At 42.6% G+C, this 14,329-nt stretch overlaps 1 protein-coding gene and 1 long non-coding RNA gene across 2 annotated transcripts in view; one reads left to right on the top strand and one right to left on the bottom strand.

Moving 5' to 3' along the window:
* The first annotated feature begins 3,259 nt into the window (after positions 1-3,259).
* On the top strand, positions 3,260-4,926 carry LOC127906876 (uncharacterized). Its single transcript, XR_008063015.1, has 3 exons — positions 3,260-4,558; positions 4,671-4,714; positions 4,761-4,926. It is a non-coding gene; the product is annotated as an uncharacterized LOC127906876 (long non-coding RNA).
* A 766-nt stretch (positions 4,927-5,692) lies between these two features.
* LOC118380657 (F-box only protein 41-like) overlaps positions 5,693-14,329 on the bottom strand; it is a 54,034-nt gene continuing 45,397 nt past the window's right edge. Inside the window, exons 11-13 of the mRNA XM_052460705.1 lie at positions 9,095-9,253; positions 8,645-8,760; positions 5,693-6,248 (exon numbers count right to left, since the gene is read on the bottom strand). Coding sequence (XP_052316665.1) covers positions 6,186-6,248; positions 8,645-8,760; positions 9,095-9,253 — 338 coding nt within the window. The 3' untranslated portion in view covers positions 5,693-6,185. The remainder of the gene's footprint in view (positions 6,249-8,644; positions 8,761-9,094; positions 9,254-14,329) is intronic.

Raw genomic sequence — 14,329 nt, 5'->3', positions numbered from 1 at the left:
ATTAAACCATCCCACCAGGTGTATTAGGAGTATTACTACTGATCTGGGATTAAACCATCCCACCAGGTGTATTAGGAGTATTACTACTGATCTGGGATTAAACCATCCCACCAGGTGTATTAGGAGTATTACTACTGATCTGGGATTAAACCATCCCACCAGGTGTATTAGGAGTGTTACTACTGATCTGGGATTAAACCATCCCACCAGGTGTATTATCTGGGAGTATTACTACTGATCTGGGATTAAACCATCCCACCAGGTGTATTAGGAGTGTTACTACTGATCTGGGATTAAACCATCCCACCAGGTGTATTAGGAGTGTTACTACTGATCTGGGATTAAACCATCCCACCAGGTGTATTAGGAGTATTACTACTGATCTGGGATTAAACCATCCCACCAGGTGTATTAGGAGTGTTACTACTGATCTGGGATTAAACCATCCCACCAGGTGTATTAGGAGTATTACTACTGATCTGGGATTAAACCATCCCACCAGGTGTATTAGGAGTATTACTACTGATCTGGGATTAAACCATCCCACCAGGTGTATTAGGAGTATTACTACTGATCTGGGATTAAACCATCCCACCAGGTGTATTAGGAGTATTACTACTGATCTGGGATTAAACCATCCCACCAGGTGTATTAGGAGTATTACTACTGATCTGGGATTAAACCATCCCACCAGGTGTATTAGGAGGTGTATTACTACTGATCTGGGATTAAACCATCCCACCAGGTGTATTAGGAGTGTTACTACTGATCTGGGATTAAACCATCCCACCAGGTGTATTAGGAGTGTTACTACTGATCTGGGATTAAACCATCCCACCAGGTGTATTAGGAGTGTTACTACTGATCTGGGATTAAACCATCCCACCAGGTGTATTAGAGTATTACTACTGATCTGGGATTAAACCATCCCACCAGGTGTATTAGGAGTGGGATTACTACTGATCTGGGATTAAACCATCCCACCAGGTGTATTAGGAGTATTACTACTGATCTGGGATTAAACCATCCCACCAGGTGTATTAGGAGTATTACTACTGATCTGGGATTAAACCATCCCACCAGGTGTATTAGGAGTGTTACTACTGATCTGGGATTAAACCATCCCACCAGGTGTATTAGGAGTATTACTACTGATCTGGGATTAAACCATCCCACCAGGTGTATTAGGAGTATTACTACTGATCTGGGATTAAACCATCCCACCAGGTGTATTAGGAGTGTTACTACTGATCTGGGATTAAACCATCCCACCAGGTGTATTAGAGTATTACTACTGATCTGGGATTAAACCATCCCACCAGGTGTATTAGGATCTGGGATTAAACCATGTATTACTACTGATCTGGGATTAAACCATCCCACCAGGTGTATTAGGAGTATTACTACTGATCTGGGATTAAACCATCCCACCAGGTGTATTAGGAGTGTTACTACTGATCTGGGATTAAACCATCCCACCAGGTGTATTAGGAGTGTTACTACTGATCTGGGATTAAACCATCCCACCAGGTGTATTAGGAGTATTACTACTGATCTGGGATTAAAAACCATCCCACCAGGTGTATTAGAGTGTTACTACTGATCTGGGATTAAACCATCCCACCAGGTGTATTAGGAGTATTACTACTGATCTGGGATTAAACCATCCCACCAGGTGTATTAGGAGTATTACTACTGATCTGGGATTAAACCATCCCACCAGGTGTATTAGGAGTGTTACTACTGATCTGGGATTAAACCATCCCACCAGGTGTATTAGGAGTATTACTACTGATCTGGGATTAAACCATCCCACCAGGTGTATTAGGAGTGTTACTACTGATCTGGGATTAAACCATCCCAGGTGTATTAGGTGATCTATTACTACTGATCTGGGATTAAACCATCCCACCAGGTGTATTAGAGTATTACTACTGATCTGGGATTAAACCATCCCACCAGGTGTATTAGGAGTGTTACTACTGATCTGGGATTAAACCATCCCACCAGGTGTATTAGGAGTATTACTACTGATCTGGGATTAAACCATCCCACCAGGTGTATTCTGGGATTAAACCATCCCACCATTACTACTGATCTGGGATTAAACCATCCCACCAGGTGTATTAGGAGTATTACTACTGATCTGGGATTAAACCATCCCACCAGGTGTATTAGAGTATTACTACTGATCTGGGATTAAACCATCCCACCAGGTGTATTAGGAGTATTACTACTGATCTGGGATTAAACCATCCCACCAGGTGTATTAGGAGTATTACTACTGATCTGGGATTAAACCATCCCACCAGGTGTATTAGGAGTATTACTACTGATCTGGGATTAAACCATCCCACCAGGTGTATTAGGAGTATTACTACTGATCTGGGATTAAACCATCCCACCAGGTGTATTAGAGTATTACTACTGATCTGGGATTAAACCATCCCACCAGGTGTATTAGGAGTATTACTACTGATCTGGGATTAAACCATCCCACCAGGTGTATTAGTATTACTACTGATCTGGGATTAAACCATCCCACCAGGTGTATTAGGAGTATTACTGATCTGGGATTAAACCATCCCACCAGGTGTATTAGGAGTATTACTACTGATCTGGGATTAAACCATCCCACCAGGTGTATTAGGAGTATTACTACTGATCTGGGATTAAACCATCCCACCAGGTGTATTAGGAGTATTACTACTGATCTGGGATTAAACCATCCCACCAGGTGTATTAGAGTATTACTACTGATCTGGGATTAAACCATCCCACCAGGTGTATTAGGAGTATTACTACTGATCTGGGATTAAACCATCCCACCAGGTGTATTAGGAGTATTACTACTGATCTGGGATTAAACCATCCCACCAGGTGTATTAGGAGTATTACTACTGATCTGGGATTAAACCATCCCACCAGGTGTATTAGGAGTATTACTACTGATCTGGGATTAAACCATCCCACCAGGTGTATACTGATCTGGGATTAAACCATCCCACCAGGTGTATTAGGAGTATTACTACTGATCTGGGATTAAACCATCCCACCAGGTGTATTAGGAGTATTACTACTGATCTGGGATTAAACCATCCCACCAGGTGTATTAGGAGTATTACTACTGATCTGGGATTAAACCATTCCACCAGGTGTATTATGATGGTCACAAAACAGTGTCCAGGCAGGAAGAATAGGAACAACGGAAAGAAAAGAAAAGATTGTCAAACTAAGTGTTTTTTCACAAGGTGTTTATTCGTTTGTTGGGTTTGAATAGTGTCAGGATACAACACCATATTTGGTAGAATCACAACATGAGGTTCACAATCAATTATACTGTATCTCTTAAAGGGGCAGTAGCCTTAATTGGTTGTACAACGTTCAATTACAGCATCATTTAATCTACAGTTATTATTCTGCTATTGATTATCTTACGAATAATATTTACATGTTAATAGTATCGTCTGATTACAATTATTATGTCTCATTTTTAAACTAAATCCAATCTATTAGCTTCCAGGTATATCTCGCTGTGTGATAACACATTCTGAGGGAATGGCTTGTCCGGCATTTTGGAAAAACCCAGAGTGCTTTGAGTGAATGTTGGAAAAAGATTTTGGTTCCCTTCTAAACATAGCAATGTGAATTGCAAAGAGGACTCACACCACACATTATTCAAGTGAACTGGCAAAAGAGTTGAGTTCAAAGGCAAGGGCAGTGTGAATTTAAAGATAACTGAGTAATTTAGCTTTTTTAACTCCAGAGTTTAAAGAGGAGTGAGGTCAGTTCTTTATAGAGGAGAGACCAGTTCTTTATAGAGGAGAGACCAGTTCTTTATTGAGGAGAGGTCAGTTCTTTATAGAGGAGAGACCAGTTCTTTATAGAGGAGAGACCAGTTCTTTATTGAGGAGAGATCAGTTCTTTATAGAGGAGAGACCAGTTATTTATTGAGGAGAGGTCAGTTCTTTATAGAGGACTGAGGTCAGTTCTTTATAGAGAAGAGACCAGTTCTTTATAGAGGAGAAACCAGTTCTTTATAGAGGACTGAGGTCAGTTCTTTATAGAGGAGAGACCAGTTCTTTATAGAGGAGAGACCAGTTCTTTATAGAGGAGAGACCAGTTCTTTATAGAGGAGAGGTCAGTTCTTTATAGAGGAGAGGTCAGTTCTTTATAGAGGAGAGGTCAGTTCTTTATAGAGGAGAGGTCAGTTCTTTATAGAGGAGAGACCAGTTCTTTATAGAGGAGAGGTCAGTTCTTTATAGAGGAGAGGTCAGTTCTTTATAGAGGAGAGGTCAGTTCTTTATAGAGGAGAGGTCAGTTCTTTATAGAGGAGAGGTCAGTTCTTTATAGAGGAGAGGTCAGTTCATTATAGAGGAGAGGTCAGTTCTTTATAGAGGAGAGGTCAGTTCTTTATAGAGGAGAGGTCAGTTCATTATAGAGGAGATGTCAGTTCTTTATAGAGGAGAGACCAGTTCTTTATAGAGGAGAGACCAGTTCTTTATAGAGGAGAGACCAGTTCTTTATAGAGGAGAGACCAGTTCTTTATAGAGGAGAGGTCAGTTCTTTATAGAGGAGAGACCAGTTCTTTATTGAGGAGAGGTCAGTTCTTTATAGAGGAGAGACCAGTTCTTTATAGAGGAGAGGTCAGTTCATTATAGAGGACTGAGGTCAGTTCTTTATAGAGGAGAGACCAGTTCTTTATAGAGGAGAGGTCAGTTCTTTATAGAGGAGAGACCAGTTCTTTATAGAGGACTGAGGTCAGTTCTTTATAGAGGAGAGGTCAGTTCTTTATAGAGGAGAGGTCAGTTCTTTATAGAGGAGAGGTCAGTTCTTTATAGAGGAGAGGTCAGTTCATTATAGAGGAGAGGTCAGTTCATTATAGAGGCTAACCCCCTAAAACAGCTATTCCCCCTAAGACTGCTAACCCCCCTAAGACTGCTAACCCCCTAAAACTGCTAACCCCCTTAAGACTGCTAACCCCCTTAAGACTGCTAACCCCCTTAAGACTGCTAACCCCCTAAAACTGCTAACCCCCTTAAGACTGCTAACCCCCTTAAGACTGCTAACCCCCTTAAGATTGCTAACCCCCTTTAAGACTGCTAACCCCCTAAAACTGCTAACCCCCTTAAGACTGCTAACCCCCTAAAACTGCTAAACCCCTTAAGACTGCTAACCCCCTAAGATTGCTAACCCCCTTAAGACTGCTAACCCCCTAAAACTGCTAACCCCCTTAAGACTGCTAACCCCCTAAAACTGCTAACCCCCTTAAGACTGCTAACCCCCTAAAACTGCTAAACCCCTTAAGACTGCTAACCCCCTAAAACTGCTAACCCCCTTAAGACTGCTAACCCCCTAAAACTGCTAACCCCCTAAGACTGCTAACCCCTAAAACTGCTAACCCCTAAAACTGCTAACCCCTAAAACTGCTAAACCCCTTAAGACTGCTAACCCCTAAGACTACTAACCCCTTAAAACTGCTAACCCCCTTAAGACTGCTAACCCCCTAAAACTGCTAACCCCCTTAAGACTGCTAACCCCGTAAAACTGCTAACCCCCTAAAACTGCTAACCCCCTAAAACTGCTAACCCCCTTAAGACTGCTAACCCCCTAAAACTGCTAACCCCCTAAAACTACTAACCCCCTAAAACTGCTAACCCCCTTAAGACTGCTAACCCCCTAAAACTGCTAACCCCCTAAAACTGCTAACCCCTTAAGACTGCTAACCCCCTAAGACTGCTAACCCCCTAAGATTGCTATTCCCCCTAAGACTGCTAACCCCCTAACTCACTGAGGAATGGAACCCACTTGTCTGTCTGTCTGTCCGTCCGTCCGTCCGTCCGTCCGTCCGTCCGTCCGTCCGTCCGTCCGTCCGTCTGTCTGTGCGTTGCATGGGTAAAGTCTCTGTTACATCACAGTAATATAGTATGTTGCTGTTATGTTTGAAGAATCTCTGAACCCAGCAGCTTCACAACTAACGTCTGATGTGTCATCTTCATGTCTGTGTGATTCCTATTGGCTGATTGCTTATTTTCTCCAGGATGCTGTATCTTCCGATTGGTTGGCAAATGTGTCACAAGTCTGACTGGTTGTTGAGGTTGCTTCCAGACTCGCTGATTGGCTGTGTGACTGACAGGTCAGTGAGATGTAGGGGGAGGAGGGAGTAGACGAAGAAGAGGAAGAGGTCAAACGAAACCGTCAGCTTTGATCTGCAACACTTCAGACAGACCTGGTCTCTTCTTTAGGGCCTGTTGGTGAGACAATAATATACAGTTGAAGTCAGAAGTTTACAGACACTTAGGTTGGAGTCATTAAAGCTCGTTTTTCAACGACTCCACACATTTCTTGTTAACAAACTATAGTTTTGGCAAGTCGGTTAGAACATCTACTTTGTGCAGGACACAAGTCATTTTTACAACAATTGTTTACAGACAGATTATTTCACTTATAATTCACTGTATCACAATTCCAGTGGGTCAGAAGTTTACATACACTAAGTTGACTGCCTTTAAACAGCTTGGAAAATTCCAGAAAATTATGTCATGGCTTTAGAAGCTTCTGATAGGCTAATTGACATCATTTGAGTCAATTGGAGGTGTACCTGTGGATGTATTTCAAGGCCTACCTTCAAACTCAGTGCCTCTTTGCTTGACATCATGGGAAAATCAAAAGAAATCAGCCAAGACCTCAGGAAAACAATTGTAGACCTCCACAAGTCTGGGAGCAATTTCCAAACCCCTGAAGGTACCACGTTCATCTGTACAAACAATAGTACGCAAGTATAAACACCATGGGACCACGCAGCCGTCATACCGCTCAGGAAGGAGACGCGTTCTGTCTCCTAGAGATGAATGTACTTTGGTTCGAAAAGTGAAAATCAGTCCCAGAACAACAGCAAAGGACCTTGTGAAGATGCTGGAGGAGACAGGTACAAAAGTATCTCTATCCACAGTAAAACGAGTCCTATATCGACATAACCTGAAAGGCTGCTCAGCAAAGGAAGAAGCCACTGCTCCAAAACCTCCATAAAAAAGCCAGACTACGGTTTGCAACTGCACATGGGGACAAAGATCGTACTTTGTGGAGAAATGTCCTCTGGTCTGATGAAACAAAAATATAACTGGGGTGGCAGCCTCATGTTGTGGGGGTGCTTTGCTGCAGGAGGGCCTGGTGCACTTCACAAAATAGATGGCATCATGAGGACGGAAAATGATGATATATTGAAGCAATCTCAAGACATCAGTCAGGAAGTTAAAGCTTGGTCGTAAATGGGTCTTCCAACTGGACAGTGACCCCAAGCATACTTCCAAAGTTCTGGCAAAATGGCTTGAGGACAACAAAGTCAAGGTATTGGAGTGGCCATCACAAAGCCCTGACCTCAATCCTATAGAATCATGTGCGAGCAAGGAGGCCTACAAACCTGACTCAGTTTCACCAGCTCTGTCAGGAGGAATGGGCCAAAACTCACCCAACTTATTGTGGGAAGCTTGTGGAAGGCTACCCGAAACATTTGATCCAAGTTAAACCATTTAAAGACAAAGCTACAAAATACTAATTGAGTGTATGTAAACTTCTGACCCACTGGGAATGTGATGAAAGAAATAAAAGCTGAAATAAATCATTCTCTCTACTATTATTCTCACATTTCACATTCTTAAAATAACATGGTGATCCTAACTGACCTAAAACAGGGAATTTATACTAGAATTAAATGTCAGAAATTGTGAACAACTGAGTTTAATTGTATTTGGCTGAGGTGTATGTAAACTTCTGACTTCAACTGTAAATACAATATAGAGTGTTGTGACTTCAACTGTATATACAGTATAGAGTGTTATGACTTCAACTGTATATACAGTATAGAGTGTTGTGACTTCAACTGTATATACAGTATAGAGTGTTATGACTTCAACTGTATATACAATATAGAGTGTTGTGACTTCAACTGTATATACAGTATAGAGTGTTATGACTTCAACTGTATATACAGTATAGAGTGTTGTGACTTCAACTGTATATACAGTATAGAGTGTTGTGACTTCAACTGTATATACAGTATAGAGTGTTGTGACTTCAACTGTATATACAGTATAGAGTGTTGTGACTTCAACTGTATATACAATATAGAGTGTTGTGACTTCAACTGTATATACAATATAGAGTGTTGTGACTTCAACTGTATATACAGTATAGAGTGTTATGACTTCAACTGTATATACAGTATAGAGTGTTGTGACTTCAACTGTATATACAGTATAGAGTGTTGTGACTTCAACTGTATATACAGTATAGAGTGTTGTGACTTCAACTGTATATACAATATAGAGTGTTGTGACTTCAACTGTATATACAGTATAGAGTGTTGTGACTTCAACTGTATATACAGTATAGAGTGTTGTGACTTCAACTGTATATACAATATAGAGTGTTGTGACTTCAACTGTATATACAATATAGAGTGTTGTGACTTCAACTGTCTATACAGTATAGAGTTGTGACTTCAACTGTCTATACAGTATAGAGTGTTGTATAGAGTGTTGTGACTTCAACTGGCATCATTTGATGCTACTGGAGTTGACCTCTAGTGCTCTGTTCAAAGGCATTTCAGGGAAAAGGCTGCGTGAACAGAGAAAGGTTCATTTACCTGTAACTTGATGACCATCTCATTGTACTGTCTCTTAGCTTCAGGACTGTCTGGCTCCTCAAAGTGGTCAGCTATCCCAATCTGCACTATGATGGACCTGAGGTTACAACATACACCTAGAACATGGAGAGGATGGCGGAGAGGTCACTACTGAGAAGGAAAAGATGGCATTTGGGGTTTTAGTGTCCTACATAGGTCTATCAGGTGTAAAGATCAGGGGTCAGGGGTCAGTAACTCACTGTTAAAATGCAGTAGTGCTACAGGTGTAACTGTAGTAGAGGTCAGGGGTCAGAGGTCAGCAACTCACTGTTAAAGTGCAGTAATGCTTCAGGTGTAAAAGGAGTAGAGGTCAGGGGTTAGAGGTCAGAAACTCACTGTTAAAGTGCAGTAGTGCTTCAGGTGTAACTGGAGTAGAGGTCAGGGGTTAGAGGTCAGAGGTCAGTAACTCACTGTTAAAGTGCAGTAGTGCTTCAGGTGTAACAGGAGTAGAGGTGAGTAGTAGAGTCTCTAGATTCTGTAGTCCTTCTCTACACAGCTCTGCTGCCCCCTCCTGGACCAACTCAGTAACACGCTCCAACTCCAACACCTGGAGACCCACACACCTACGAACTACAGGGAGAGAGAAAATTAGACTTGATAGAGATCCAACACAACTCTGATAGACAGAGACCCAACACAACTCTGATAGACAGAGACCCAACACAACTCTGATAGACAGAGACCCAACACAACTCTGATAGACAGAGACCCAACACAACTCTGATAGACAGAGACTCAACACAACTCTGATAGACAGAGACTCAACACAACTCTGATAGACAGAGACCCAACACAACTCTGATAGACAGAGACTCAACACAACTCTGATAGACAGAGACCCAACACAACTCTGTAAGTCGCTCTGGATAAGAGCGTCTGCTAAATGACTTAAATGTAAATGTAAATGATAGACAGAGACCCAACACAACTCTGATAGACAGAGACTCAACACAACTCTGATAGACAGAGACCCAACACAACTCTGATAGACAGAGACCCAACACAACTCTGATAGACAGAGACTCAACACAACTCTGATAGACAGAGACTCAACACAACTCTGATAGACAGAGACTCAACACAACTCTGATAGACAGAGACTCAACACAACTCTGATAGACAGAGACCCAACACAACTCTGATAGACAGAGACCCAACACAACTCTGATAGACAGAGACCCAACACAACTCTGATAGACAGAGACTCAACACAACTCTGATAGACAGAGACTCAACACAACTCTGATAGACAGAGACTCAACACAACTCTGATAGACAGAGACCCAACACAACTCTGATAGACAGAGACTCAACACAGAGACTCAACACAACTCTGATAGACAGAGACTCAACACAACTCTGATAGACAGAGACCCAACACAACTCTGATAGACAGAGACCCAACACAACTCTGATAGACAGAGACCCAACACAACTCTGATAGAGACCCAACACAACTCTGATAGACAGAGACCCAACACAACTCTGATAGACAGAGACCCAACACAACTCTGATAGACAGAGACCCAACACAACTCTGATAGAGAGACCCAACACAACTCTGATAGAGACCCAACACAACTCTGATAGACAGAGACTCAACACAACTCTGATAGACAGAGACTCAACACAACTCTGATAGACAGAGACTCAACACAACTCTGATAGACAGAGACTCAACACAACTCTAGACAGAGACCCAACACAACTCTGATAGACAGAGACCCAACACAACTCTGATAGACAGAGACTCAACACAACTCTGATAGAGACTCAACACAACTCTGATAGACAGAGACTCAACACAACTCTGATAGACAGAGACCCAACACAACTCTGATAGACAGAGACTCAACACAACTCTGATAGACAGAGACCCAACACAACTCTGATAGACAGAGACCCAACACAACTCTGATAGAGACCCAACACAACTCTGATAGACAGAGACTCAACACAACTCTGATAGACAGAGACCCAACACAACTCTGATAGACAGAGACTCAACACAACTCTGATAGACAGAGACCCAACACAACTCTGATAGACAGAGACACAACACAACTCTGATAGAGACTCAACACAACTCTGATAGACAGAGACTCAACACAACTCTGATAGACAGAGACTCAACACAACTCTGATAGACAGAGACCAACACAACTCTGATAGACAGAGACTCAACACAACTCTGATAGAGACCCAACACAACTCTGATAGAGACTCAACACAACTCTGATAGAGACTCAACACAACTCTGATAGAGACTCAACACAACTCTGATAGAGACTCAACACAACTCTGATAGAGACCCAACACAACTCTGATAGACAGAGACCCAACACAACTCTGATAGACAGAGACCCAACACAACTCTGATAGACAGAGACCCAACACAACTCTGATAGACAGAGACTCAACACAACTCTGATAGACAGAGACCCAACACAACTCTGATAGAGACCCAACACAACTCTGATAGAGACCCAACACAACTCTGATAGACAGAGACCCAACACAACTCTGATAGACAGAGACTCAACACAACTCTGATAGACAGAGACTCAACACAACTCTGATAGAGACCCAACACAACTCTGATAGACAGAGACCCAACACAACTCTGATAGACAGAGACTCAACACAACTCTGATAGACAGAGACCCAACACAACTCTGATAGACAGAGACCCAACACAACTCTGATAGACAGAGACCCAACACAACTCTGATAGACAGAGACCCAACACAACTCTGATAGACAGAGACCCAACACAACTCTGATAGACAGAGACTCAACACAACTCTGATAGAGACCCAACACAACTCTGATAGAGACCCAACACAACTCTGATAGACAGAGACTCAACACAACTCTGATAGACAGAGACCAACACAACTCTGATAGACAGAGACTCAACACAACTCTGATAGACAGAGACTCAACACAACTCTGATAGACAGAGCGTCTGATAGACAGAGACTCAACACAACTCTGATAGACAGAGACTCAACACAACTCTGATAGACAGAGACTCAACACAACTCTGATAGACAGAGACCCAACACAACTCTGATAGACAGAGACCCAACACAACTCTGATAGACAGAGACTCAACACAACTCTGATAGACAGAGACTCAACACAACTCTGATAGACAGAGACTCAACACAACTCTGATAGACAGAGACTCAACACAACTCTGATAGACAGAGACCCAACACAACTCTGATAGACAGAGACCCAACACAACTCTGATAGACAGAGACTCAACACAACTCTGATAGACAGAGACTCAACACAACTCTGACAGACAGAGACTCAACACAACTCTGATAGACAGAGACTCAACACAACTCTGATAGACAGAGACCCAACACAACTCTGATAGACAGAGACCCAACACAACTCTGATAGACAGAGACCCAACACAACTCTGATAGACAGAGACCCAACACAACTCTGATAGACAGAGACTCAACACAACTCTGATAGACAGAGACTCAACACAACTCTGATAGACAGAGACCCAACACAACTCTGATAGACAGAGACTCAACACAACTCTGATAGACAGAGACCCAACACAACTCTGATAGACAGAGACCCAACACAACTCTGATAGACAGAGACCCAACACAACTCTGATAGACAGAGACTCAACACAACTCTGATAGACAGAGACCCAACACAACTCTGATAGACAGAGACCCAACACAACTCTGATAGACAGAGACTCAACACAACTCTGATAGACAGAGACCCAACACAACTCTGATAGAGACCCAACACAACTCTGATAGAGACCCAACACAACTCTGATAGACAGAGACTCAACACAACTCTGATAGAGACCCAACACAACTCTGATAGATAGAGACTCAACACAACTCTGATAGACAGAGACTCAACACAACTCTGATAGACAGAGACTCCACACAACTCTGATAGACAGAGACTCAACACAACTCTGATAGAGACCCAACACAACTCTGATAGACAGAGACTCAACACAACTCTGATAGAGACCCAACACAACTCTGATAGACAGAGACTCAACACAACTCTGATAGAGACCCAACACAACTCTGATAGATAGAGACTCAACACAACTCTGATAGAGAGACCCAACACAACAGAGACCCAACACAACTTTGATAGAGACCCAACACAACTCTGATAGACAGAGACTCAACACAACTCTGATAGAGACCCAACACAACTCTGATAGACAGAGACCCAACACAACTCTGATAGACAGAGACACAACACAACTCTGATAGAGACTCAACACAACTCTGATAGACAGAGACCCAACACAACTCTGATAGACAGAGACTCAACACAACTCTGATAGACAGAGACCCAACACAACTCTGATAGACAGAGACTCAACACAACTCTGATAGAGACCCAACACAACTCTGATAGAGACTCAACACAACTCTGATAGAGACTCAACACAACTCTGATAGAGACTCAACACAACTCTGATAGAGACTCAACACAACTCTGATAGAGACCCAACACAACTCTGATAGACAGAGACCCAACACAACTCTGATAGACAGAGACCCAACACAACTCTGATAGACAGAGACCCAACACAACTCTGATAGACAGAGACTCAACACAACTCTGATAGACAGAGACCCAACACAACTCTGATAGAGACCCAACACAACTCTGATAGAGACCCAACACAACTCTGATAGACACAGACCCAACACAACTCTGATAGACAGAGACTCAACACAACTCTGATAGACAGAGACTCAACACAACTCTGATAGAGACCCAACACAACTCTGATAGAGACCCAACACAACTCTGATAGAGACTCAACACAACTCTGATAGACAGAGACCCAACACAACTCTGATAGACAGAGACCCAACACAACTCTGATAGACAGAGACCCAACACAACTCTGATAGACAGAGACCCAACACAACTCTGATAGAGACCCAACACAACTCTGATAGACAGAGACTCAACACAACTCTGATAGAGACCCAACACAACTCTGATAGAGACCCAACACAACTCTGATAGACAGAGACCCAACACAACTCTGATAGACAGAGACTCAACACAACTCTGATAGACAGAGACTCAACACAACTCTGATAGACAGAGACCCAACACAACTCTGATAGACAGAGACCCAACACAACTCTGATAGAGACCCAACACAACTCTGATAGAGACCCAACACAACTCTGATAGACAGAGACCCAACACAACTCTGATAGACAGAGACCCAACACAACTCTGATAGAGACCCAACACAACTCTGATAGACAGAGACCCAACACAACTCTGATAGACAGAGACCCAACACAACTCTGATAGACAGAGACTCAACACAACTCTGATAGAGACTCAACACAACTCTGATAGACAGAGACTCAACACAACTCTGATAGACAGAGACCCAACACAACTCTGATAGACAGAGACTCAACACAACTCTGATAGAGACCCAACACAACTCTGATAGAGACTCAACACAACTCTGATAGACAGAGACTCAACACAACTCTGATAGACAGAGACCCAACACAACTCTGATAGACAGAGACTCAACACAACTCTGATAGACAGAGACTCAACACAACTCTGATAGACAGAGACCCAACACAA

Source organism: Oncorhynchus keta, chromosome 13, assembly GCF_023373465.1.
Source record: "Oncorhynchus keta strain PuntledgeMale-10-30-2019 chromosome 13, Oket_V2, whole genome shotgun sequence".
NCBI classification, from domain to species: Eukaryota; Metazoa; Chordata; class Actinopteri; order Salmoniformes; family Salmonidae; genus Oncorhynchus; species Oncorhynchus keta.
Note: the sequence above shows the minus strand (reverse complement) of the source record. Positions and strands in the feature narration are given on the sequence as shown.